General features: G+C 32.3%; 1 protein-coding gene across 2 annotated transcripts in view; it reads right to left on the bottom strand.

Moving 5' to 3' along the window:
- LOC118185706 (serine/threonine-protein kinase 32B) overlaps window positions 1-26,752 on the bottom strand; it is a 72,483-nt gene extending 45,731 nt beyond the window's left edge. Inside the window, exons 1-5 of one of the 2 annotated variants that reach the window (XM_035355601.2) lie at window positions 26,171-26,752; window positions 24,782-24,892; window positions 11,493-11,548; window positions 3,367-3,531; window positions 686-849 (exon numbers count right to left, since the gene is read on the bottom strand). In XM_035355601.2, the coding sequence (XP_035211492.1) occupies window positions 686-849; window positions 3,367-3,531; window positions 11,493-11,548; window positions 24,782-24,854 (458 nt within the window). In that variant the 5' untranslated portion in view covers window positions 24,855-24,892; window positions 26,171-26,752. Of the gene's footprint in view, window positions 1-685; window positions 850-3,366; window positions 3,532-11,492; window positions 11,549-24,781 lie in introns of both variants that reach the window. The other variant, XM_035355599.2, reaches the window with a different exon arrangement.
- Between the last annotated feature and the right edge of the window lie 900 nt (window positions 26,753-27,652).

Below are 27,652 nucleotides of genomic sequence, written 5' to 3'. Positions count from 1 at the left end.
TAAACTAAAGAGATATAGCCGAAACTATCAAGATTCTAACCGAGTTAGCCCCTTAACACTAATTCACTGCGAAGCTATCAAGGGCCTAAGTACGGCCGAGCGTAATAATAGCTTACGAGAAAGTAGCCTAAAAAAAGGCGGAAGCGTGCAGCCAGGATATCTGGTAACTCTCTCATTAAGACAGTAGAACTTTGCGGTTAAACACCGCTCTTCCTCATTAGCATTCAGACGTGATTCTAAAACTACATTCTGGAAGTGGTAAGTTGAAATTAAGAAGCGATAGGAAAGGAAGTTTAACTCAAAATTTAACTGTTCATAAAATTAACATAATCCTTACAATGTTTTAAACCGATATCTTCATGTCTTATTTCGTTTAACAATATTGCATACAGTGCCATTTTCCCCCTGGTGCTGAGTTTTTTCTCTCTGAAAATAAATTTCCATGACCTCCTTTACACGATTATTAAGTTTGATAACATTTGTTCCAGTAGTTTTTCTTTTATGACCATTTTAAAGCGGAACTTTAATTATAACCATCCTGTATATTTCATAGTTAAAATAAACAATTATTAGACATACGTCACAAAGATACAATAATTAAACACATAACATTTAGTTATGTCAAATTAAAACATCTTGTGCACATGATATGGAAAAATTCTTTTATGCTTATTTAAATCCTTACCTGTGCAAGATCCTCTTAGATCGTAGGTAATCGAGAGCCAACGCAATTTCGCAAAGATAAAGTCTTACGCTTTCTGCACCTAATGTAAAATTGCTTTGCTGCAAATGGTATCGTAGATCTCCTCCCAGGAGTAAATCTACGACCATAAACATATCTTCTTCATCCTTAAAATATAACAGAAACAAAATATAATGGTAAAAACAAAAATATAATAGTCATTAAACAGAATTTTTAATTATTCTAAGAATTCAGAATATATTATTATGTAGCTTTTAACACTAATTATTTTTACTTTTGTTGGCAGCTTTCTGTAATAAAGCAATTACTTGATTAAGATATCTTCTAATAAATGTTAAATTAGAACTGAAGTTATCGTTAACGTTCAGATAAAATTCTCAAAACCTAAAAAATAAAAAGCAGTTTTTTTCCTATTATTGAAGTAGCATATGGATTATACGTCGCTTTGTATTCATTACTACTGATAACTTTTATACATATTTACATTTCCTGTCTTGTGAACAAAAGTATAACTGCATGGGGAAAAGGAGAAAGCAAGCTAATGAATACTATATCTTTGCAAGATACAGGAATTTAGGTTATCAAAAACGATTAATAAGATAAAAATTAGATCGGTAACCAAAGCTTGTAATAGTAGTTTATGCATTGAGGAAAAAAGTAAGGGAAGTTTTGTTTAAGAGAAACTACTTGAAACAGGAATTTATTAATTCTGAAAATTTCTTCATTCTATTAAATTTGAATTAGGATATGTATGTCATTATAAACAGTAATGCTTTGTTATTGCGCCCGAGGAATAACTTTTATATATCTTAAGTACGTTAGTTATTTTCTGCCGAATTAGATAGATCTGAAAAAACATTATATTGGAAGGAAATTTGTAAATGATGGCTTGCGAAGGTGAAATGTACTCCAATTTGGTTTTTGATATTAACGTAGTGTGATTCATATTTTTTTCGGCATCTTTAGTAAACTTTTTAACCAGGGACACAGTTTTTAAGAACAGAGTTCCCAAAGCCAAATTCAGGGAATGTATCTTTTATGATTCCCAAATCAGGGATCTAGTGAATGATCCTGAAACTGAACGGGCACTGAATAAGGCTGAATCTGAAATATCTGTAAAAAGAGCGTGGTTACTTCTTAAATAACCAACAGACAGAAAATTACGAAACAAAAAATTGTTCAGTGAGCTTTTGAAAAATTATTGTGTGGGTCTAATATGTAGTATAATTCTTAATTTTTTAATTGAGATGGAAAACATTTCCTTCAGGACACGTGGGCAATGAAAAAAATGTTATAAAGGAAAATGAACCTCCTAATGATATTTACTGAAGTTGGACTGAAAAAAGGGATACAGAGAGATATATAACGAAAACATCAATTAGAATTTTTGCACTGAGTAAATATTTGTAAAATGTTACACAAAAATAATAATATTTTTGTTAAAAATATGGAATTTAATTTTTTTTTTCGAAAACGATGTCTGATTAAAAATTAAACGATTGAAAATGTGATGCAATCAGCGTGGGAAAAAAAGAACACCCTGCAATGTTTAGTAACTAAAGGGTTTTTAATAATATATATGTTAATTTTTTATCAAATGTTCTATGTATTCCGCTAAGTTCAGCACGCTATAATCTCTAAATAAAGCTAATATCTGGAGTAAATAAGGTTTTAGCGGTATCTTGGATAATCGAAGATCAAATTATCGTGATTCTATTGCTCATCACATTAAAAATATGAATTAAATATAAATAAATAATAAAAATGAAAGCAACAACCACAATGACATCTACTGTACTAAACAGAACGGAAGGAGAAAATTATTAAGAAAGGCTTTTAAATAACTTTGGAAAAGATAGAATATGAAGTTACAGACCTTAACTGAAGATGATACATTTCGATAAATGTTGGGGTTTTTTAAAGAAATCTTATTCGCCAATTAAAGAAATTTCTTGGATAATTTTAGTGAAACTGAGGTTAAAGAATTAGCTAAGTAATCAAAGAGTGAAAATTTCCTAATTTTTCCTTGATGTGTGAGATGTGATATTATAGACTCTTCTCGAATTAAAATCGAACAATCATTTCAAGAGCCAAGCAACTAGTGTTTTAAGTAGGAGAGAAAGTAACTTCAATGTTAACTTACGGGGAATCAGGGAAATTGCGTTACTAATACAAAGTAAAATGGAATGGTAACAATCTTACTGTGATTTTTCCAGCAAGGAAATATTAGTTGAATAAAACAGAAAGTTAAAACTTTATCAAAACGCTAGAAACCTTGTCAACGGAAACAGTTTTGAAAGTATAAATTTCTCGAGCAAAAACAATTCGTGAAAAGCGGTAATTCAAGATTCGAAAAGCATAAGATTAGAAAGAAGCCTCTTTATTAAGCAATGTGGTAAGATTTATCAAGGGAAATTCTTCCCATGCTAAATAATTTCAGAATATAAAAAATAGCATCTGTAGGTTCTTCTTATTACATAGCTTAAACAAGAACATCTAGCATATTTTTAATATCATACGTAAATGAAATATTACCCCCTTTGTCATTATTTCAATACATGCTTCCTTGGATCAACTCAATAGATTTATACTTTTTAACTGTTGAAACAGTGACTATATGTTGGTTTTACAATTTCGTTGGATTTTAAGAAACAATTACTAACCTGGAATGTGAACCATAAATTAACTAAGAAAGGATGCTCCAAATCAGCCAAGATTTCAATTTCTCTCAAGACATTCTTGAAAGCACCTTTCTCCACGCATTGTCTCTTATTCATGTACTTCATTGCGTACATCTTCTTTGTATCATTTTTCTGAACGATGCAGACCTTTAAAAATGCAAAATTTATTATGTTTCTTCTATTCGTTGATAGTTAAACTTTCATATTTACATTAAATAATCTCCTTACGTATTCTTTCATTTACATGTAAAGTAGCTAATGTAGCTTTTTAAATGAGGAAAAAAAATATTGGAGATACATGGGAAATTACATTTTCACTGTATGAAATGGAAACGTTTATTATACTTTAAGCTAGGTACTATAATATTCTACAGAATATTAAATTCCGTGCTTTTAATACTTTTAACAAAGGCCCAAAATTGTTAATGCAGTTTTGACTTTCCAGCAAATAACTAATTAACGCCATATACAGTAATCACATTTCTGACAGGTAAGAGAATTACTTCTGAGATAATAAAGAAAAGAATGCCGTAAAGCTCGCGTCTAGGCTCCCCTTTATTCAATATTTAAGGAATTATTTCCAAGACTTTCCACATTATGTTGTTGCTAAATGTGAATATAATACATTTAAATTTAAATAAACTAAATAGCTTCACAGTTTCTTGCATAGGCAACCAGAAGTTGTACATGGAGTGTACATTTTGTGCATATTTAGGAAACCTATCCTCGGTGGATATTATGTCCATCGAATTTTACTCTTTAATAAGTTAAGGCAAACTGCACGGTTTAACAAAAAATAGTTTTAAAAATGTTTCAGTAAAAAGCATGTCCCTCCAAAAAAATATCACGTCTAAATATCGTTCAAAAGGCAGATAATATGTTTCCAGTTTAAGAACTAAATTCAGTAAGCAATGAAATAACCCTTGAAATTGCGATAATATTGTTCACGTGACAGCTTTTAGTAAAAATATACCAAACTTCGATTTTTGTGCTGCTCCGTTTGAAAAACGTATTTTCCGTTGCCAAATTTGAAAAAAAAAAGTTACCTCGCACAAAGAAAATTACCCGAGGCCATAAATTTAAATTTTCCAGATTTTCGAATGTTGTAATGATAAATGATGCTTTGCCTTCATAGAAGCACAAAGGCAACAAGAGACAGAGCAATAAACATAAATTTACAGGACAAGTTTCGAATGTTTAAACATAAAATCTCCTTCTTCAGCTGCAGAAGTGCATTAACCTCGCATCTAAGCTTCGCTTTATTCAGTATTTAATGAGTTATTTCCAAGACTTTCCGCATTATATTGTTGCTAAATATAAAGATAATGCACTGAAATGTAATCAAACTAAATTGCCTCACAGTTTCTTGCAAAGACTACCAGAAGTTGTATATACAGCGAATTATTTGCGCACATTTTGCGTATTATTTAGGAGATTAAACCTTATCCTATGTACTTCTGCAGCCGAAGCAGGAGGTTTTTATATTTAAAGCTTCGAAGCTAGTCCTACAAATGTGTGTTTATTGCGCTGATTTTTGTTGTCAGTGATCAGCATCTCCAATAATCGTAATTTGCCGTATTATTTTAACTCAGATATGCTTTATGCGTCAGAAATAATCTGTGAAAATATAAACTCAGAGGCGTTTTTCTCAAATTACCATTTATAGATGAATTAAAATTTAATTTAAAATTTTGTATTTAAATGAATTCCGATTTTCCCGCTGCTCAAAATTCGAAGCTTCCGCTTCATCGTTTCTTCCAGTGTTTTAGTTACTTAGCTCTGAGTGCATAAGTGAATTAATAAGATTATTATTAATAAACAGATTAATATTGATAAGATTAATAACAATTTACCGTTAATTATTTTCATTTAGGTCAATAAGTGATTTTAGTTACATACTTCCAACAATTGTTTCCAGAGTCAATTTTTCATTTAAGTTCCATTTCTTTCATTTTAAAGATCTTCATAAATTAAGAGGCAACTTATTATTTGGGATCTTCTTCGTCAAACGTCCCGCAAGAAATTTCACATTTCTTGGATTTTTAATAAAAGAAATCATGTGATCAAAATTATCTATCTAATAAAAACTGAAAGTCTTCGTTTTTGGTTCATTTCTTAAACTGGAGCTACAGGCCTACCACAAACTGCTGAAGAGATATTTAATCACACAATATTTTAAAAATATTCTACATGTTAACTAAATTTTTACATTTGGCATTTCAGATTTTTATGCAAATAGATGTAATTTCGTATCACTTATTTTTTATTTCAAAATTTAGTTCATAAATATAATTTCAATTACTTTAAAACAACTGCCATCGTTTAGTTTTCGTTACTTAACCTAGCAGATTAGTTAGAATTTCATTTTGATTTAAGGGTGCTTTTTCTTACAGTAAAGAGATGAAGAAATTTAATATAAAATTTAGTATAGATAAGCTTAAAATTTATCGCATCTGCAATTCCTTAAGAGCTAAGTCCTATCTTAAAAAACCATTGTTGGATTAATGGCATTTAATGAAAGTGCAGTTAGTAACAAATTGTATGTTTATGTGTTGTAGAGTATACATTTAGTTTTACTAATCAGTTATTTTATATTAATGGGCTTTCTGTCCTTCTCATTTTCCATTTTCCTGTCAGAGTTTAAATGCCTAGTTCGTGCATATTCAAATCTGGTAGAAAAGAGAAAGTATTTAAAAGAAGGTTTTGGAGAGTAGAATCAAAGCGTGCTCCGCCTGCTGAAAGCCACGTTGCTAATTTGATTCTCTTGAGAGTGGTGTTCTGCGGCGTTGCGCTATTCTTGCCATTAGGCTTGTCACGCCGACTTGTTGGCATGGATGTTTGTAAATATACTGCATTGTCTTTACCGCATGGGGCACTATAAATGAACGGAGAGCCGAAAGACCTCTCGTGTGGTTTGGTGGAAGGGGAGAGGAGGAAGAGACCCTCGGATCACCCTCACCTAGGTACTCTTCCTCAAAATTGGGGTAGAAGTAGAAGTCCAACCACCTTGAGGCTCTGACAACCATTCCCCTATGAATTAGCAGAAGACAATATATAGACACAGACAACAGCAACTGAAAGTTGTTATAAGTTCCACTTTACGCCAGAAATATCGCACATTTGGTACAATGAGAGATAAAGCCTATAGGACACGTAACAGTAAAGTGTTCGTAAAACGTGGATCTCCGGAGAGCAGCGATGAGGGAAAGAAGGGGGAACGCAGAGCATTCACAGGCCTAGAAAAGCATTTCTTGGTGCTTACATGTTAACGCCACCGCAGCTGCAGATTTTGCGGTTTTTAAGCACCGCCAATCTACACCTAAAATTTTTGCGACAAATCATAAATTAAAATACTTTATTTAAAATCAAAACACTTTACTTAAAATCAAAGTAATCATTCGGATTTCGCTGGAAAATGGGCCGATATAGAGTTTAACATAGATTCAAAACAGTCTCTATTTTCTTTGACCTGATGCTGTCGCCATATGAACTCTGCTAAAAAAGATTCTAAATGATGTCTCGCTGTCCCACTATGTCTCTTGTTCCTCCATTTAGTACTGCCCTACATTATCTTAACTGTTTGTGTAGGAACTCCTGCATCAGGATCAATAAAATTGTATTTATGCTTAAATTTAGCATGCAGAAATCCTTCTTTTTCTATTCTAATTATTTGGTAACCTTTCCAACTGTCAGAATAAATTATGCTTTCATCTGCAATGTTTTTAATAATTTTATTAAGAAGGGCAGAGCCAGTTCTATTAGGAACAGTGACAACAAACGAATCTTTTGTTTCTCCATATATACCACCAAACACCCGCTGTTCGGGTAATACTCGACCACAATTATTTTTACGCTTAGTAAACAAACTTCCATCAATTTCCACAATGCAATCTGGTCCACCTACCTTCTTGTTTGGTTTACTCTCCATATCCAAGACACATAATTCACGCATGTAATTGTTCCAATCTATAACAGTTTTCTCCGATAAATCAAGTTGCTTTTCACAAAATTTAATCGACGTCAACTCCTAGCACCAGCAGTATCTCAAAGCTGAACAAAATGGAATTCTGCTTCCTTCAAAGCAGTTGTTTTTTCTAAGTCCCACTTGCTGATCACACTTTCTTAAATTACATTTCGAAAATGTACGTTTACCAAAATAAACTTTTATATTCAAGAACTTTGTCATATGTACTTCACTCCAAATTGCAATCTAAAGACTGAATTCAATCAGTCGAGCTATTGAGAGGTCTAAGACGAGATGCACTGAAACTATAGAATCAATAACTTCCCTAGCAGCGTCGCCACTTGACATTACAAAAGTGGTTATTTCATTACTAGTGTCAGAGGATCTCAACAGCCTGTAATGTGTCTGTCAACGAGATAGTCTGATTTCACCAACGATTCCGCAGCTAGTTTGATAGCGTTTTCATTCATGACGAATTGAGGAACTTAAAAAAAAAAACTTGAAGGAAATGATAAATTCAGCCTTCAAGTTGAACCAGACGAAACAAACAACCAGAAGCATCTAAAACTCTCATGCAAAGTAAAATCCTAAAGGTTTGCAATAAATTAAAACTAACTCTATTTTAATGACATTATCTAACTTAAAATGGAGCATAATGTACAGCTGTGTTGATGCAAACAATAGTGATTGTTAATTTATGTTGTTGATATCGTCTAAATATTGCTAGCAATTCCTGAGTTTTCTTAATATATGTCAGAAATTAAATATTAGTTCATGATGTAGAACATACAACCAGTACATCAACTACCTATAAAACATTATTATTTCAGTGTTAATGAGAAACGCTATCAATTTCTGGTACCAGTAAGATAACGTATTTAATTCTATGAAAAAAATACGTAAATTATGCATTTCCGAATGTCTCTGACACCAGTTATTAGTGCGGATTTCTTTTTTCTTTATTTATTTTGTAAAGTCTCTAAACTTTATCCAAATAACATGGTAATATTTTTTTATATCTTCTAAATATAACTAGAAATTCTTGAGTTTTCGCAGATTATAATTAAATACGTTTATGCTTAGTGTTATAGTTGTTCATGATCAAAAACACGCAACCAGTGCAACACCACACGGCACATCCTTAAAACACTCTTAACTAACGAAAGGGTGTTTTAGCGGCAATGATCAAAAGCTGTTTATTTCTCATATCAAGTAAGATATTTGCTTTAATTCTCTGAGAGAAAAATACGTAAATTTTATTTTCCAGATGTCTTCGGACGCCGATTATTAGAGTTTTTTATATATTTGTTTTATAAAGCCCTAACTTTATCCAAAAAACACATGAATTGAACACTTTTTTCCTTTGTATTTACTTCCGTACAGTGGAAAATTACCCAGCGACAGTAATCATCCAAAAGTTGGAAAAATTAAAGTGTATGTGGTAAAGCATTTTAATGAAATCTGCATACCTGAAAGTCGAAGCTATTAAGAAGCATAATTTAATAATTTCTATATCACACGAAATTCTGAAATTTAGAAAAATTTAACTATTGTCTATTTATTAATTTCAGTTTAGTTTACTTTTACCTTTCTAGGATCTAAATCCTCAATCATACAGAAACGATGACAAAATTCATTTGAGTGAAAAAACGGGAAATTAAAGTAACAGACAATATTAAAACAAAATGTAAACAAAGCAGAAAGAAAAAAATACACTTTATAAAAACTTCAATCTTTTAACACCTTATCGTGCGTAAAAATGTTGAAAAACTTATTTATACCTCCCTAATACTTTCTTATTATTAAAGTTAAATGTTTTAAAAAATGGCACATAGCAATGTCAGTCCATAAAAATTTCTCTGATAAACAAAATTGAATTTAGAAAATGTTAGAAAATAAAGCTGAATACTATAAAAGCGCCGGCCTGCGGCCGAGCGGTAAAAGCAACTGAATGCTGGTATATCGGTCTCAGGTTCGAGTCCTGGCGACTAGGCTGCCTCTATGAGCGTTTTCGTAGTTTTTCCCATATGTAATGACGGCCCACCAGCGGCCGAGCGGTAAAGTCGCTGAACACTGGTAGTTCGGTCCGAGGTTCGAATCCCGCGAACGGGCTGGCTGCATGGGCGTTTTCGTGGTTTTCCCCATGTGTAACGTGTATACGAGCCAGTTTCCCTTAGAAAGTCCTTCACGAAGGCATCCCTCATCTTAGGCAGATAGCCCTCGAGGCTTTGTCATAATCACACACACACACACCCATATGTAATGTGAATGAAAACCAGGTTTCCTTCAGAAGCCTCCCGGGTCCGCCCTTCCCTTCCATAACCTAATGACGGAGCACGTAATTAAAAAATACTACAAAAGCACGAGGTTCACTTCTGGCACATTTTCACTTATAATTTTATGCCGAATGTAACTCATCATCAAAAAGTTTTATATTGTTGCGTGCGTACGGGCTCATAATAGATTGCACGTACAAGTCTGATTAAAAAGTTAATAAAATGTATTCTTATCACAAGAAATAAAACAAAATACTGAAATGTTTCCTCAGAGATATTCGTATAGTATCACAGTATCACGCAATATAATCAGTAGCTATATTTTTAAACTACTAAGGCGTTAAAAAGAACGCAATACAAATCGCAGAGAAAGCTAATCAGTTCAACAAAATTTACCGCAGCTAAGTAAACAACAACTAATAAACAACTCAACTAAACGACTGAACTGAGCTGTTTCTCTCCGGCTTTCTAAAGCTTTTTAATCGTGCACGAGAATGTTCTGGTAATTTCCGTTTTGTCGAGATTTCTGGAAAGCAAAAGAGAAAAATTACGAGATATCTATTTATTAAATGTTAAATGCGAGTGCTCCTGTATTTTTACTTTTCCGGAGTAGCTTTCACTTAAAATAAGTCTCGTGTTGCATTGCACGGAGATATAAAACAATTTTAATTATAATTCTATTAAAAATAGCAAACTAAATACAAAATCCGTAACAATATTTTTAAAGATATATGTCTCAAATTTTTAAATGAAAACTCTGACTTTCTAGGAAGAGGTATAAAAAAATTTTACTTTAAGACAGTACGCAATTTTTTACACATTACATGACAAAGATGTTTTCAAAGTTTCATCAAATCTATTTCAAGTTTTAATATTTTAAAAATGCCTTAACTTTGCATGCGTTAAAATTAAACTTCAGATTATGTAGAAAGAAAGCAAATAATAATAATAATAATAATAAAATAATAATAATGAAAGAGATATTATCGAATATAAACCAAATTCAATTAACTTTAATAAACTAAAATTTTGAATACTACTAAAAACATTCTTAGTGTGATTTTACAAAACTTAAATTCTAAGCCTAAATTAAGTCATAACTTTAGGCTTAAAATCGCCCTATTTTATGAAAAAAGTAGCATTTTTTTATCGATTTTATTACACAGTGTTTACACGTGTCAAAAAAAGTTTGTTGATCGGTCGACTAGAGTTACAGAACTACCCACTCCCTCTCACCATAATTACCTGAGTATTATTACAGAGTAATATAGGTTCTTTAAGGCAACTAAGAGCAGATGATGTTCAAACACCACCCAAATTCATGTGATTCAAGTGCAAATACTTCTGTGAAAAGAAAATTCAAAGTGTATTTTCAAAACTTTTGCAGTTTAGCCTTTATTTTGCATTTTGCATAAGATTTTATCGTTCCAAAACTAAATAAGCAATATACATTGAATTTAAATAATGTTTTGCGTATATATTCATTCACAGGTTTGCAAAAATGTAATAAACGCATATATCCAACTGTCTGATTCTTTGTAAACTACTAATAGTAAAACAACAGTACATTTGGCCTCGTTTGTAACAAAATTCGTTTTTAACGCTCACCATTTATTGTCCTTTAAGTGAGAGATGCCAGTCTCTGGAGGAGGAAAAAGTCAGTAGTGCTAAATACTTTCAAATGGGGTTTCTGTTGCTGATGAAAACCTTTGAAACTTTGAGACCCCTGCTCAGTTCTGTATTGTACTTTATGTAATTTAAAGCTGTTTATTTTGGTGAGCTCTTCGAGCGCACAAACATAAGCCTGCGTACGAATAACACTTTTCAAATGTTATTTGTGATCGAATATAAAAAGCAAAATAACTCACCTTCCCAAAACTTCCTTTTCCTATTGCTCGTAGAATTTGAAAATCTTCAAGGGACACTGTAAAAGCAGAAAACATACTCTTTGAATATCTAACATAATTATAAATACTTAATTTCAGTGTCACTAAAAACGATGTGTTTTCGCTCATTTATTAATTTTTACTTCCTTGTACGAAGTAAAAAGGAAGTATTGTAATCGCGAAAAACTTCAGGCATCATATTTCAAAGAAAATATACATTTTGACTGCTATCGAATGCAATTTAACGATATTTTTGGGTGACATCCGTACGTAAGGACAGAATAAAGAACTCTTTTCCCCCAAAAAAATTATAAAACTTATTTAAAATGAATTCTGAAGAGAAATTTTCGTAGCGTCTGGGCGTACGTATGTACATATCTAGCATAACTCAAAAACGAGTAGCTTCAGAACATCGCAATTTTGTATATAGGATTGCTATAGCATGTAGATGTGCACCTCGTATTTTAGTTGCAATTGGCCGCACCAAAAGTATATATATATATATATATACTTCCCGGATATATATATATCCACTCTGTTACTCGGCTCAGTAATCTGTTTCTTTATTCATATATATTTGTAAATTGGGCACATTTTGCTTAAAAAATGACTGAATTATGTTGCTCTTATCTTCCGGTTAAGGTTTTTATGCCTTTAGTAAATCTGCATGCGATATTTTTAGAATTATTAACAATTTAAAAGTTGTTTAAGTGCCGCTAAAGTTGTTTAAGCCTTTTGCAATGGCGGCAATGGCAATATTTGTTTACATTTGAAACAGCAGAATAGTAGATTTGTTGCCAATCTAGAGAAAGTAAGCTTCGCAAAAACAAAGATAACGCCTTCTTTTATTATTGTGAATTAAATCATGCTTAATCCATTCTAGAATTTATTCCAGGAAATAAGTGTTTAAGATTTACTTCATAATTTTCAATACAGATATTTTGAGTTTTTATGTATTTTTGCCTTGTTGCGAAGTCAAAACTAAATTAATTGAATGAGAAATACTGAATCGTCTGTGAAAAACTTTTTTTTTTTTGGTTGTTGTTGTTTGCTTAATTTCTTTTATACATCGTTTTAGGGGCTGGCTGCACGGGTGTTTTCGTGGTTTTCCCCATGTGTAACGTGTATACGAACCAGTTTCCCTTAGAAAGTCTTCCACGAAGGAATCCTTAGGCAGATAGCCCTCGAGGCTTTGCCATAATCACACACACATCGTTTTAGATTTATTACAGTTTTCGAATAGAATATGTGGCAACGATTAGATAATTCTTACGATTATATAAACTTTGTGCATTCTGAGTTAAAAAAATGAATGAAATTTAACGCGGTTAAGCGAATCTAGCTCCAGAGTGTCGCTATGGTAAACAAATATAGTGAACTTTAAAGAGTGCATTTATTCTATTGTGGTTTATGCGCTAATGACGAAATAAATTTAATTCAATCCAATAATTTAAGTGAAATGCAAGAAAAAATGCGTATAATTTAATATTCCATACAAGGAAGTCATGTGGTATACGCATCAGATTTTTTTATTTTACTAAACTATGGCAATGACTTTTTAAATGACATATTTTCTCCCTCTTCCCAGAATGCCTTCGTGGTGTAACGGTAGCATGCTCGGTGCGTATTCGAGATATCAAAACTCGAGTCTCTTTCTTGACGGTACTGAGGTTTGAAAATGTGGGATACCTACGTAAAGCTTCCCAAGCTTTTCTACCTCACCTACTGGGAGAGTTAAATTTAAAGTTTCACAACACAAAAGTATTAATCGCTTGAAGCTGACTGTAAGCATAAAGTTTTTCTTTGCACTTCTCGAAATGACAACATATTTACTTCCTTTTAATAGAGGCTACAAGTTTCACTGATGACTAAAAGCAGCGATTCAAAATTTTGAACTTATCAGTTAAGTCTATTTAGAGATTTATCACTCTTATGCAGCCTACTAGCGGTGGAGCGGTAAAGTGAACGCTGGTAGTTCGACCTGGTTTCGATTCGAGGCTAACGGGCTTGCTGCAAGAGCATTTTCGTAGCTTTCCCCATGTGTAAGGTGGATATGAGTTAGTTTCTCTTACGATGCCCTCCACAAAGGTATCCCTTCCCTTAGGGAAATATCCATGGCGTGCTTTGCTGTAATCAAATAAACCAAACCACTCTGACTCTAGGCAGCAGTTTATCGCAAAATGACATGCTAAACAGCAGACGACGCTAAAGCCCAAACTCTAGCATGCGGTTACGAGCTATTCCTCTAGCTTTATACCAAACTGCTTCCTGCTCAAATCTGCATAAACGTTGGCGTATGCGAGCTTCGATGCGAAATGAGGCAATAAAAAAGATGGACTTTTTAAGTTAAAATGAATTTATTAATATAACTGAAACATAAATTCCATTATATAGCTAGGTATGTTGATGAAAATAGTGGAAGTAATTTTTATTATAGGCCAGTGAAGAATTAAACTTGCGAAAACGAAAATACACGATTTCTTAAAAATAATAAACTAAAATAAATACTCTGAGCAATAGGTTATTAAATATTAAATAATAACTCCAAAGTAAATTTATGTAACCCAAAGTAGACTGTAGCCTAATTTGAAAGAAATTTTTGGAAGCGAAATTCAAATGTCTGAACGTTAAAGCCAAAACAAACAAAAAAAAAAAAAATTTCCAAATGTAAGTCAAAATTTAAAAGTAAAATTCGGAAAATACATGAAATAGTAGAACAGCAAATAATACAAAAATGTAACCCCGGGTAAAGAAAATTCCACGCAAATCCGTGGAATATAATTCCAAATCGATACAAAAAGGATAATAGAATTTTTTTTTTTTTTCTGAGATAACTGAACATGTCCTTTTATTAGCATTTTTGCATCTTCCCACTTTGCTTTTTCAGGTTTTTGTATAGCATTTCTTTCAAATTTTATATTTTATTGGCTAGCTGTTTACATCGGCACAAGAATTCAGTTCGGTTATTACGCAATGCAGTTTCCCTCCCCGCAAGTGCAGTTCTTTCCATTGATCCATAACAATTTACGTTTGACTAACGCAGTTTTAATTCCTCAATTTATATATTCAAGTGTGGCTTATACCGCAACTAGAGTATATATTCTTACTTTCAATTCTTGCTTCATATATATATATATATATATGTACAATAAAAAAAAAACAGAAAAAGGTGTAGTAATGTTGATGGCGTAGAATGTAGATACATATTGAAAAGGAAGAATTCTGATTGCAGAGAATGCTAAAATGTGAAATCCGTAATGACTAGAAAATATGGCAGCCGAATAAGATTAAATATACATTTTTATTCCAACTGACATTTATGGCCACAATTTATTTGGCACTCTAAGCGTGCCTAATCAAGAAACACTTACATTTTTTATACTGTTGCGATAGGGAAAGAGTACAGCGAAATAACGTCCAAGCAACACAGAGGTTGAAGCTAAAGTGCGCAATTATCCAGTAGGGAAAGTCACCAAGAGAAGGTTTTGACTTAGGTTAGAAAGGTTTCAGTTCGCTGAATTTTGTATTCAAGCTCCGAATTAGCTACGTCATTAGCATTAAGCAAGCCATGTGGCATAGATTAATCTAGGAATGCCGCAGGCCAAAAATGTTACTCCTGTTTTTGAATACTAAGAGGAAATACCCAAATTAGAAAAAGAGGAATTTAGGTATTAGGTTACTTCGAGCCGGAGACATAAAAAATTAGCAACGCCTTCGCCGAGAATCGAACCACGGACTTCTGGAATACGCGCCCAGCGTGCAGACCACCACACCATGAAGGCATGCTAAGAAGGCGGGAGAAATACCTTATTAGTTTACTAAGAATATTTACAAGTTTATTATATTAATTATAATACTAAGAACCACCTTATTCTTGCCCCTTTGAAAGCAGTTTTTTTAATATGTTACTACCAGTATACTCATATTTTAAAATAAAATTGATTAAAATTAATTAGATTTTACATTGGTATCAAGCAATAAAGTTAACAGAAAAATATATATATTTGTTTTTAATAATTCAAGGCTATTATAATTTGGATAGTCTTGGTCTTAGTTATTAAATATTAAATTAATGTTGATACTCATATTAATGAGATGGATAAGCCTGTCAATTCATGCATAGCACTTCTGTGTTTGGGTGTATGCTGGTAAGAAGCATTGCAGTCATAATACTTTAAATCCCTCTTTTGTTGCTAAGACTAGAGTTTGAAATCCGTAAGTAAGGGAACCGGTAATAAATTTCAATACATATGAGTCTTGGAGGGGCTGATAGACGTTGCCAAGTGTAAGCTATATGCAGTTAGTTAATTTGAATTTTATTGATTTATTTATATTTTTTTGTAAATTTAGGAGAAATATTGAGAAACGCTATACTAACAGTCTTTGCAGGTTGCGCCATCTAGTAGAGAGTTCACGATTTCTTACACCCTTTTTATTGAAAGTTTAAGTTATCACAACGGCTGACTAATATATTAAAAATTCGGGTAAAATGAGGGCAAAATGCAAGAATGTTTTAAAAATATGTAATAATCGGTTATATTAGCCATTTCTGAAATAAAATAACAGCACATATAATAAAATCTAACAGATTATATCATGAGAAACATGATGGAAATATTTTTCTATAATTCTATCTGAACATTTAATTTTAAAGTAGTGAGAATTCCTGGATAAAGATTTAAAACCTGTGAGGTTTTTTGTCTCTTTAAACTTACTTTAATATATTCAGCTAAGAAACTAGAAAAATCCCACAAAAGTATTCTAGATGGTTGGTAGTCTTTTTCCCCGAATAGAACTCTTGAAAAATCAGTTATACGCTCAGGTACAACATCAAAGTTAGCGCAACCAAATGCGGCGGCACCGGACGGAGGAATTTAACAGCGGCAATTTTTCTTTAATTAAGAAAACAATAAGCGGCAGAAAGTCTGAGATACTAGGCGGCACAAAGCAGGAGCCACAGAGACTGCACGTGTTGGCAAAGCCTGGCTCCGGCCCTGCATATACTTGATTATGATTTCAGAGATCATTGTGCTGCTACTGGATGTACGGACAAGGAAGTCATGTAATTCCTTATAGTGCAAAGCAAGTAAATTCAAAGTATATGTATTAGATAGTACTTAAGAAGCAAAAAAAAAAAAAAAAGCTTAAGTATATTCTGGCACTATTAAGGTTAACCTTTATTTGTAGAGTCATTAGGTTAATTGGAAGCAGAAAAGATGGAAAATATGCAACCGCCTTCGCCAGGAATCGAACCACGGACCTCTGGAATACCGGCCCAGCGTGCTACCGTTACACCCCGAAGGCACGCTAGGGAAGTGGGAGAAATACCTTATAAATTAACCATCTAAATATACATACTTAACGTTCCTGCCTACGATGAATTACTATCTTCACAGCTAAATCAAGTCAAAAACACAGGAAAGAGGTATAACTTGACGAAAATGTTTATTAGATTACAACTTGTAAATAAAAAGATCTCATTTTAACATGACGAGAAACGCTTTTATAAAATTATTCATGATCAGTTCTATGAGTGTACCATTTGCGTTGTAGGGATTTATATTTATTGCAAATAACCAATTTTATTTATTTTGTTATTCTTTCCTGTAAGCCTTCATTCCCCTAATTGTCAGCGCCAGAATAATTAAATTTTGTAGCGCGCGTGAAGGAATGCAAATTCTACGTTGAAGAAAGAGTTTAAAAACCGAGTTTCAGTAGGAAAGAAAAGAAGTTAGGCTATTTGCCGTCACCTTTCCCGCTTAACCAGTTAACTGTGGCGCTCTCATCTAAAAGTGCGCACCGTTTTGTGTCGCCAGAATCGAGCCATGACGAGTATATTCGTCAGTCACAGAGTAAGTTGCGCTGGTAAGATATTGGATGAAAAAGATGGGTTTATTTTATAAAATTGAAAATTTTATTACTAATATTTACTTAATTGGTTAACATAAGCATATATTACATACATATTAAACTAAAAACGCAATAAATTAAACTAAATATTATACATATAAAAGTAAGAATTAAAATTCCTGCTGTGGAGTGATATTCAGCGAAACAGGGTACTAGTATACACAATGGGACTTTGCAAACTGAACACCAGTAACGAATCAGAACTTCCTGATCTTACGTTTGTAGCAATGCGAACACCTTCGCGTAGGGTTGCTTTTCTTTGATGTTCAGGTATATAATCCGGAACATGATTCCCACCTAATTGACTTATATTAGGTCTAAATGGCCGAGTTCGTGTCGATTTATTTTTTTCTATTGGATACGTCGTAAAAGTGTCTTCAGTAAATTTGAGCAAAAAGTTGATACGCGATAATGTTCCATTATTTTTTTTATATAATATGAATGCATTCAGACACATAATGTCTATGAAATGGAGAAATATCTTTTTGTAGTACTTTTTGAGTCGTTTTCTTGCTGTGGAGTACGCTATGATAATTCCATTGCTCATATCCACTCCACCCATTTTTTTATTATAATCAATCACTAGCTCCGGTTTCTTTGTTATTATTTTTCTTTTCTCTGTTTCTATTACGTTGCCATTATGTACAGCACTTACTAAATAAACCTCCCTCTTACCTTTCCATTTCATTAACATAATATACGCATGACGAGTATAGTCGTCAATATATCGTGTCGCTTCTCCATAACGAGTATACTTGTCAATCACAGTTAACTGGTTAAGCGTCTGCTCCCAGAGTTATTGCTGGTTCGCGTGGCTCAATTGCATTTGCCTGCTGCCATTAGTTTTCGACGGCGTTTTAATATACAGGAATTATTCTGAGCCCTGTAGTTTAGTTCGATGACTTGTACATATCTTAAATCAATAGTTAATTCTTTTTGATTTCAGTTACCGCCCAAGCAGAGGTGTAGTTTGTTAGCATCGAATTGGCGCATTGTAAATTTAAAAGAGTTAATAAAGGGTACTTTTATCCCTTCTTCTGTGAAGTTACTACTCTTACAGTTCTCATACAGGAGTTATTTTAGTGGACTCTACAACGTTAATTTATATTAATGTTTAAATGAAATTGTTTCGTAAACTGATGTGTTTTATAATAATATATATTTATGTATATTATGTGCATTATTCATTCTCCAGCAATAAATTTGTTTTGAGAATATGAATTGTCCGTTACCGCACTGAAGGTAGTTGTGAATACACATCATGGTACAAAAGACAGGAGATCACTGTTTACAGCGTGGGTAATTAAAATCTGTATCTGTTATACAGAAGTACTGTCTAAGAGACTACATTTGAAACGCCCACAAACAGTGTATCAAATTGCAGGAAAATTAGTTCGAATTTGTGTTGCATCTAATTCAAGCTAAATATTTAGAACAGAAGATCATCGATCCTAACAAATAATTCTAAGCAAGACTCTTTACTATGATCTACAATTTATTGAATTAAATTAATCAGAATACTTCTAAAAATCAGAAATAAAACTACGAATACTCTCAGTTTAATGTATACCCGAGTATTATGAAAACTAATCTAGTTAGAATCTGTCGTTAATTTTCACCATTGTGTAATTCAGGCAGTTTATCTTTAACTTTAATTAAAGCATACATATATATTCGTTTATCTAACTTTAATTAAAGCATACATAGAGTTACTTAGATTCAAAAAACGTTTTGCATTAAACAGGAAGATTATCATCGAAATGTTTCTCTAGCATATTATTAATACTAATATCTAGATTATCTACTATAACTTTTCAAATTGATGTTTTGTGAGTGATTTTCTTAGCGTGCCCAAATCTCATTAACTAAATTAGAGAACAGTTATAAATTTTAAGCGGAACGTAAATCGGTTTTCACAAAGAAAAACAGTGTATCCTTTCACAATTTATTAGATATTTTGCATTATGCGCACGGAACTAACTTCCTGCAGCCTTTTTCTTTCAGATTTAGCTAATATAAGGACAGGAAATCAGCACTTTTAGTGGTTTAGTTTTTATCTGTATATCATAGGTTGTTCCACCGGTAGCCTGTGTCACGCAAAACTTCTGTCGCTAGTTGAATATTTAATATGATATGTATGTTTATGTTTTGGCAGGATAAAAGGATTCTAAGCTACAATTTCGACTGTTGAATGAAGAAAACGAAATAGAAATGACAGCAATGCTCTAATAGAGAGTTTCTTAAACTTGGAATAATTCCCACAGTTAAAGAAAATGACGACCAAAATGGGTCCGGCGACCCCAAAGCAGGAGGTCGCCAAAAATTTTAGCAATTTTGATATTTCTTTAAAAACTAAACTTAGTGACCAACAGCCCTAGTGGACCACGGCCTGCAGTGCCCCGAAATCTGCTTTCTTGACCTTGGGCCCCGGAGTGCATCAGCATATGCCCTGGGCAAGTGGTCAGTTTATCGCTGGAGCGCCGGTGTTTAGTCCTCAAGCGAACTTGGTACATTTTATTGCCCCACTCAAGGAATGAAAGGCTGAGTCAACCTTGCCCAACCCGGGGATCGAACCCTGGCCCTGTGGTGTAGCTGCGCGACGGGCTAGCCACTTCTCCACCGAGCCGTCTGATATTTTTTTAACTTATAATAATTTTACAATTACCAAATATTTTTGCATAATGTGTCAGAAAATGAACAAAAATAAGGCAATACAGACAATTAAAAACCAAACCGTTTCAACGCATTTTTTTATTATAGAAATGTTCATGTTACTTTAAAAATTAAAATTAATGACCTAAAATTGCAGTAGTATACAACAGTATATTACAGTATAAGTGAAGAAACTGACAGTTTCACTCACGCGTGAGTCGAACTTGCTCAATTTTCTTGCTGTCGTAAATATTATGGGGTCCCCACAGCGAAAGATTTAAGAAACTCTGCTCTAATACAAATGAACAAATACAAAGTTTCTCTTTAAATACTTAGTAATGCATTTGGTGAAATGTTCTGAAATTTTAAAATTATTCGCATAATTTTCCCTTTCCTCACTGTGTTCAGAGAACGAGCTCCCTAGATTTTAAAATAGATTCGTCGATGTAGTTACTGATTCGTTTTACTAATAAAAACAAACCTTCGCAAAGTACCTACAAAGGTCACGTCGAACCTTCCCCTTCTAACTATAGAGCTTTATGCCAGACTGCCGATCGTAGCGAAGATAACAGACCTGACATTCAGTCTACGATTTCCTGAATCAACTGCACATTTCCCTTCTCTAATTATTTATGGATGGTTTGAGACATAAGGAATAGCAGGGACAGCAATAAGAACGAGCGAGATTTAAGTTTCAGGGAAATAGAAATGAAGATATCTTATTAGATATTGGAATGTTAATACCGCTATATATTCTAACTGGAATATAGGTTTATTATGATAGTTACTTGTAGTTTATTCATGACTACTTTTCGTTTGTTATGTTCTTGCTGCAACCGCGTCCTTCGGAAATTAAAATTATACATATAAATTTTCTCCTCTCTATTTTCGGAAGATAAGTAAAAAGAAAAGAAGAAAAAATAGCAGGAAATTACGGTAATTATGATTTTCTGCCGGCAAGAAATAGAACGCTATTAATATTTATCTACATTATTGTTTTTATTCTTGGATATTTTAGACGAATTACAAGATAATAACAGCTCAAACTTCCTTGGAAACGTATCCCCTGATACGTGTACAGACATTCGCATAAAACAATCATATATTTTAGGAAATAGGTATAAAAACATGTAACGACGTCTCTATGCAACCACACACATATGCACTGTGACGAGTGCAAGATCAAATTACTCGAGTCTTCTGGTTAATTCGAAATTCTTCGTAGCTGGTTAATGGCTTCGATCCCGGAATGGAGCCCAAACACTCACGTTGTAGCCCACATTGTAGGACAAGATAGCTAAAAAACTTGCCTTTAATCGAAAAATTAAATCCGGCAAATACATTTGTTGTTATAAAAGTTACACAGTGAATACTTTGAAGTATAAAAGAATGCATTTGATTCCATAACCCGATTACCTTTTCTATGCCTTAGAATGCTTTTAGAAAGCTACGGCTGTTCTCGCGACTGTCGCGTAGAAACTCGAAGCTTTTGTGAGGCGACTTTTGAGCTTGTTTATTTTATTTTGACATAATTTAATTTTCTTTTATGGTGGTTAAAGTTAGGTATGTATATTTTAGGACATATTTTATATTTTGGAAAGTGAATATCTTAAAAATCACAGTTGTAGTTAATTTTTGAACAACGCGCAAAAAATGAAAAGCCTTTTAGTTTAGTTCCGGGTCTGATCGGACACTTTTGTTCTCATGGTGATAATCTCAGTGTATAACAGAAATATAATAAGCTTTATTTTGCCGAGATTTTTTGTGAATGCAACAGATTTGTTTTGGGGGGCGGAGGTCAAAAAGTGCGGTATTCACTAAATGGTCGTATATTTTAAAGCATGCGTATTTAAATGTTTATATACTTAGAAGCCTACTCTAGCAAGCTATTAATAATATGGAAAACATTTCTTAGCATCTCAAAAAAGTTTAGTCGGAATAAACATGAAATATAATTGTTTTTTTTTTTTTTTTTTTTTTTTTTTAATATGTGATAAATGCATCTGGTTCCGTTGACATTCAAATTAAACGACAAAAACTGCTGATTATCCTGTTTTTAGTCTGAATTCAAATATAGATAGCTGGTTATAGGAAGATTAAAAGATAGAATACTAGGAAGAAGGATCGCAATTGACTGAAAATTTTTAAGACTAAATTTTTTATCACTATGTGTCTTTAAAAGTGGATCGGTGTACGACTGTAGATTTTCAAGATTGGTGTGAACAAACCAAGTTATGAAAGGAAGAGGAGTATAAAAATAAACACAGAAATAAATTCTTGAAATACTAGGTTTAATTAGGGACTTGAGAATGCCTGGAAACACCAAGGCTTCAAAACATTTTCAGGGAATTACCACCACGGAGCAAGCAAGTACAGAAAGACTTTTTAAAGAGACACAGAAATGCCATGTCTCCAAATGTCAGGCGAAAGAGCTACACTTTAATCTTGGCTAAAAGGCGGGCTTTGATGTTAAGTTACTAGGCAATAATACAGTCTAACTGGAATTAGCAGTCTTCACAGCTAGAAAGTTCTGTTAGTTCTGTTATAGTAGAAGAAAAGCTAATGCGTCTTTAATAAAGAGGAAATTAAGATAACTTTGATTTCAGCAGAGGTTCAGTTATAAGTGTCTCTGAGTTATGTGATTAAATTTTGCATTATTATGCTGGAAAGTATAAGAAACTTCACTGAAAAGGAAAAAATGTATTTATTTACGAATTACGGATTCGATGGCTCCTCAAAACACAGTTTCTGCAAACACGTTTCTAATTCTTTTAAATATAAAACATTATATATATTATTTTCTTGCACATGCTAAAAACCTAGTATTAAAATGTTTTATGACCTAAAGAAAAATGATTAAAAGTTTATTTAATAAAAAGGAGCACGATCCATAGTATTGTAGTATGTATGAGGAGTGGGGGGATGACTATGCACGGATCTTTAGGTAGTTGAAAAGAAAAATTGGTTGGAAAACAAACGGAAAACAAAATTAATTCATTGAAGGAAAAAATAGTGTGCCATAGAATTAACCAAACAAAAAAGTAATAAAGGTTTAAAAAAACAGAGAAAAGCTTAATATAAATGTGACTGCTATATAAAATTATTCAAAGTTATAAAGCTAAAAATATAAATGAAAACTAAGATTAAAAATATTTCTGTCCTTCAGGTCCATTTTTGTCTTTCAGAAAAGGTGTTTTGGGTATTTTTCCCAGGAGTTTGGGTTTTTTTTTTCCAGAGGTATTTTGGCGTTTTCGGGTTTCTAGCAAGATTTTGTTTGTCTTATAATTTAACGCCCACCAATAGATCAGTGTAAAACCACTGAACAGCGAAAGTTTGGAGCGAGTTATAAACCCATGTGAATGCCCTGGTTTTCATTAACTTCCGTGTGTAACATCAATACGAGCCAGCTTTCCTTATAAAGCCTTCAACGAAGGCATTTCTCTCCTCGAGTGCTTTGACACCATCGATTAAACAAGCTAAATTTGGTTAACTGATGCTGTAAAATTTTTTTGGGGAATTTTGTTTAATTCAGAAATACTTTCAATTTTAATTTTCATTCGCTTTTTAGTCTTAAATTTAATATATGACTAGGTAGCTGTCATTTTTTGTCCTATTTACCTAATTTTGTTTTAACATTTATCACTTTATGTTTGTTTAATATTGGCGAGTCACATTCACTATTATTTGCATTTAATTTTTTTACTCGATGCGCTTGTTAAATCTCTGGGTTGAACAATCCCCTTTCATTTTAATTCCTTTCATAATTTATCTGCAGTCTGTCAATTTTGGTTTATCTATTGTTCTTTCAGTAAACCTTATTTATTTATCTTCACATACAAATATATATATATATAAGGTTAGAGCCAATATATATCAATAAATTTAGAACAGTGCATAAAAGTTGGATATTAATAACAATAAAAGTGTATTCGCTCATATAATAATATCTTTACACACCAAGTTCACTTACACCAGTAATTCCCCTTAAGTTTTATTCTAGATGATTGAAAGGGCTACTTTGCAATCAAATTTCGCGATCTGCCTCGCAAGCTTTCTTGCCTAGTTTTTCTTAAGAATTCCTCTACGAAGACTTTCTTTCCCATCAGGAAAATAGCCCTAATGTGTTTTGCCATAAGTAAGTAATCCAATTCAATCCAAGCCTGACAAAGACACTAATGTCCGTGCCTATTCAGAATTAACTTCATATAGAAATTGCTGTTTAAATTCACCTTCGTGTGTAAAACATGATTGCTCTGTCAACAAATTAATTGCGGAATAACACGATTGTCAGTAATTCTAAAACTTTCTTGCCGACCTAAATACTTTATTTTCAGTTATGTTTAAGATATGTTCCAGGAGATAATTTTCTTTCCAGAAATATTTTAAAACCCCACACTCTTAAAAAATTAAGTTTCAAAACTTTTTTCTATCAAGCTGAAACGCAGACATTAGTTTGCTTATCACAATGTACTGAAACCTCCAATACTGAAAAGTCATATATCCTACATTTTTTCCCAAATTCAGTTTTCCGTTATTTTCTACTAATCATTCATCTTTGAAAAGTACATTTAGTTGCAGAGCATCAATAATTATTTTTAAGTAAGACCTCACGTTTTAAACGTTATTATTTAACTCTTTACAATCATAATCACAGAAAGTACGCATTATATTAATTAAATTATAGCAAATTTATTTAGACTTATATTTACCTGGTTTCTTTTCTGTTTCACTGACTTGTTCAACGGTAAATTTCTTCTTTTTGCACGATTGTCCATGGCCCATTTTTTAATACTTGTCCTCAGTGCTAGTAAACAAACGTCCTTAAACGGACAATACTCTTTAGTTGTTATATGATAAATAGTACTTCTTCACTGTTCATAATAGATATCATACTTCAGTTTTTCACAAAATTTATGAAATTTGCTTCTGCATCGTAAAATAAAATAATGTATATGTCTTTCCTACAAAGCATAAATAAATACTTTTGAAGGAAACTATGAAATCTGTAGTACGTGACTAAACATTCTTTTATGATAAAACTGACATATTACAATGAAATTTCCGCTCTTGCATCGATACCACATGCGTAAACTAACACCTATTACTATTTCTTGAGGTTATACAAAATTATTTATCATACATGTAAAATTATTGTACTTATTTACTAAAATTATTTACGGCTTTGGGTTTTAATTTATTTAATCATTATGTAATTTATATAACTATCATATACATTATTTTTAGCTATCGCATTATTTGTTATTGTGATATATTTCATAATTTATTCTTTGATTCATTTTATTCCTTTGCCTTTAAAAAAAGAGCTTCATTTTCAAACTGACATATTCAAAAAATATTGAAAACAATGAATACTACTTGTTATAATGAAAAATAAATGGCTTCTTTTATAATTTGGCTTAAAATATGATTTTTATCTGACTTTAATATAAATTAGTCGAGCTGTAATTTCAAATAGAAATGATAACTCTTGAAATATAACAATAATTATTGTCTAAGTATGAATATAATGTTTGTGATATGCTGTCAGCGTGGAAGTATAAAATGTTCACATAATAATTTTACGCAGTTACTGTAAACTTTTCAGATTACTGTAAACATTTCAGACAATCTAAAAAATGTTATGAATTATGAGAAAGAAATCTTAGATAAATTTTGATAATTCAACGCACAAAACTATATAAATATGTCATCATTATTAAGTTGACCTAAAATACATTTCCAGAAAATAATACACTTTTTTAGCTTAGAAATACAGCTAAAATATACCATTTAGAAATTTATAACTTTTTTCTTCAAATTTTTACTTCAGATCAGTGGATTTGTTAATGCAAAAAATCTATGCTGATTTCACAAATGTAACGAGAATGTAAACACGTGCAATGCAAATAAAAAAAATCAGTTCGTACACACTGCACACTGTCTCTTTGAAATAGGCATGTTTTTCACGTAACACATTATAGTCTCATTTGCATATTCTCATGCTTACGATATCTGAACACTATAAGCCATAAATGAATAAAAACTTTTTCCATACTATACTGAAGTTCAATAGATTACGAAATCAACAGTTGTTTTACCAGTATATGGGACATGAAAGTCGCTGATTCTCAGTCACATGTTTTTTCTTTCCAGACTGTATGTAACAGAAAGCTTAGTGATTTAGTTTAATGCATTTAATACGTTGATTTTTTATACAAAAAGTATACAATTTACAAAAGATTATTTCGAATTCAATTATAAATCCTGCCACATAACCTGCAAACAAATAAATAAAATTCCGCAACAAATACTGACTGATAGCAGTGTCGCTTGATTTATTTTTAAATGTCTGACGGCATATTTCAGTAGTATTAGAAATAAACATAGAACATTTTAAACGAAATGAACCTTTGTAGTGCACAGATAGTCCTGAAACCAACTAATCGTTCACGTGAAAGGAAATCTAATCTCGGAACACCGATACAAACGGATGTCCGCAAAAGGCGATGAATCAATATCCTTTAGCCCCATTGTACCCATACTATATATCGCTGAAAATAACATTTTTGTATTCAGAGAGCATCAGAATTCTCTTTTAGTTTTTATAAAAATCATTCTGTGCGAACTCAGTCTAACCGAATCACCTGCAACATTCCTTGTCCCATCACTAAGTAAAACTGTGATACATCTTGCAATGTACTGCTCGAATTTCTTCGTGTCTTTCATTGGCTATAATCTGTGACGTCGCTGAGCATGCGCCTGCTTCTCATCTTCGATTTTTCAGACTTCTACATAAAAGAAAATATATCTCACAACATATGCTATTATTCTAGAATGGATAACTAGATCAGTGCTAGTTTATGAGAGAAAGATTATAATAATACAGTCAAATATGCATCAGTAAAACCCTTCTATAATGTTAAGTGTTTCAAAAGATGAAATAATTTCCCTAAACACAATGCATTGTTACTATCATTTTTGACTATTTAACTCACTCTTTTCACAGACTAATCAATCTCATTTAATCACTTTTTCTATCGTAGAGGAAAGCGGTTTTGAAAACGTAATGCTAATCTTAAAAGCAAATACCTAAACTCATTTGGATCATCTCCTTTTTACAACTTTTAACCATGGGCTGGGTGTTAAAAAAAGAAAAGCAGATGATGAAATTTTACTTATTAAAAAATTATGCACTCCTTGTTTTTTTTTCAGAAAATTGCTCTCCTTAAAATTGTTTTAAAATTATGCATTCCTTTTTTTTTTTTTTTTCCACAAAATTGCTCTCTTTAATTACGTCTCATTGGTGAATCAAATTAAAATCATTGGTGGGTCTAATGTTGGATTATCTTGCGCTAGAAGAATAATAGCGGAAGAAACAGAGCAGAATGGGGAAAAGAGAAAAAGAATTATCACTGTTTTAATATACAAGGCGCTCGAAAAATATCTGAAAAAAAATGAAATTGTGGTAAAAAGGGACCAAAATAAGCAGCTTTCATCGCAGAATGTGTGTTCGGAAAAGATACGTTCAAACAGCAGTTGGATCCACAAACGCCCGAGCAGTAGTTCACTGAATACTGGTA

The sequence above is a fragment of the Stegodyphus dumicola genome, chromosome X2 (assembly GCF_044657685.1).
Source record: "Stegodyphus dumicola isolate Sdum_Otavi_A_Nest chromosome X2, ASM4465768v1".
Classification (NCBI taxonomy): Eukaryota; Metazoa; Arthropoda; class Arachnida; order Araneae; family Eresidae; genus Stegodyphus; species Stegodyphus dumicola.
This window is presented reverse-complemented; position numbering and strand designations above follow the sequence as displayed.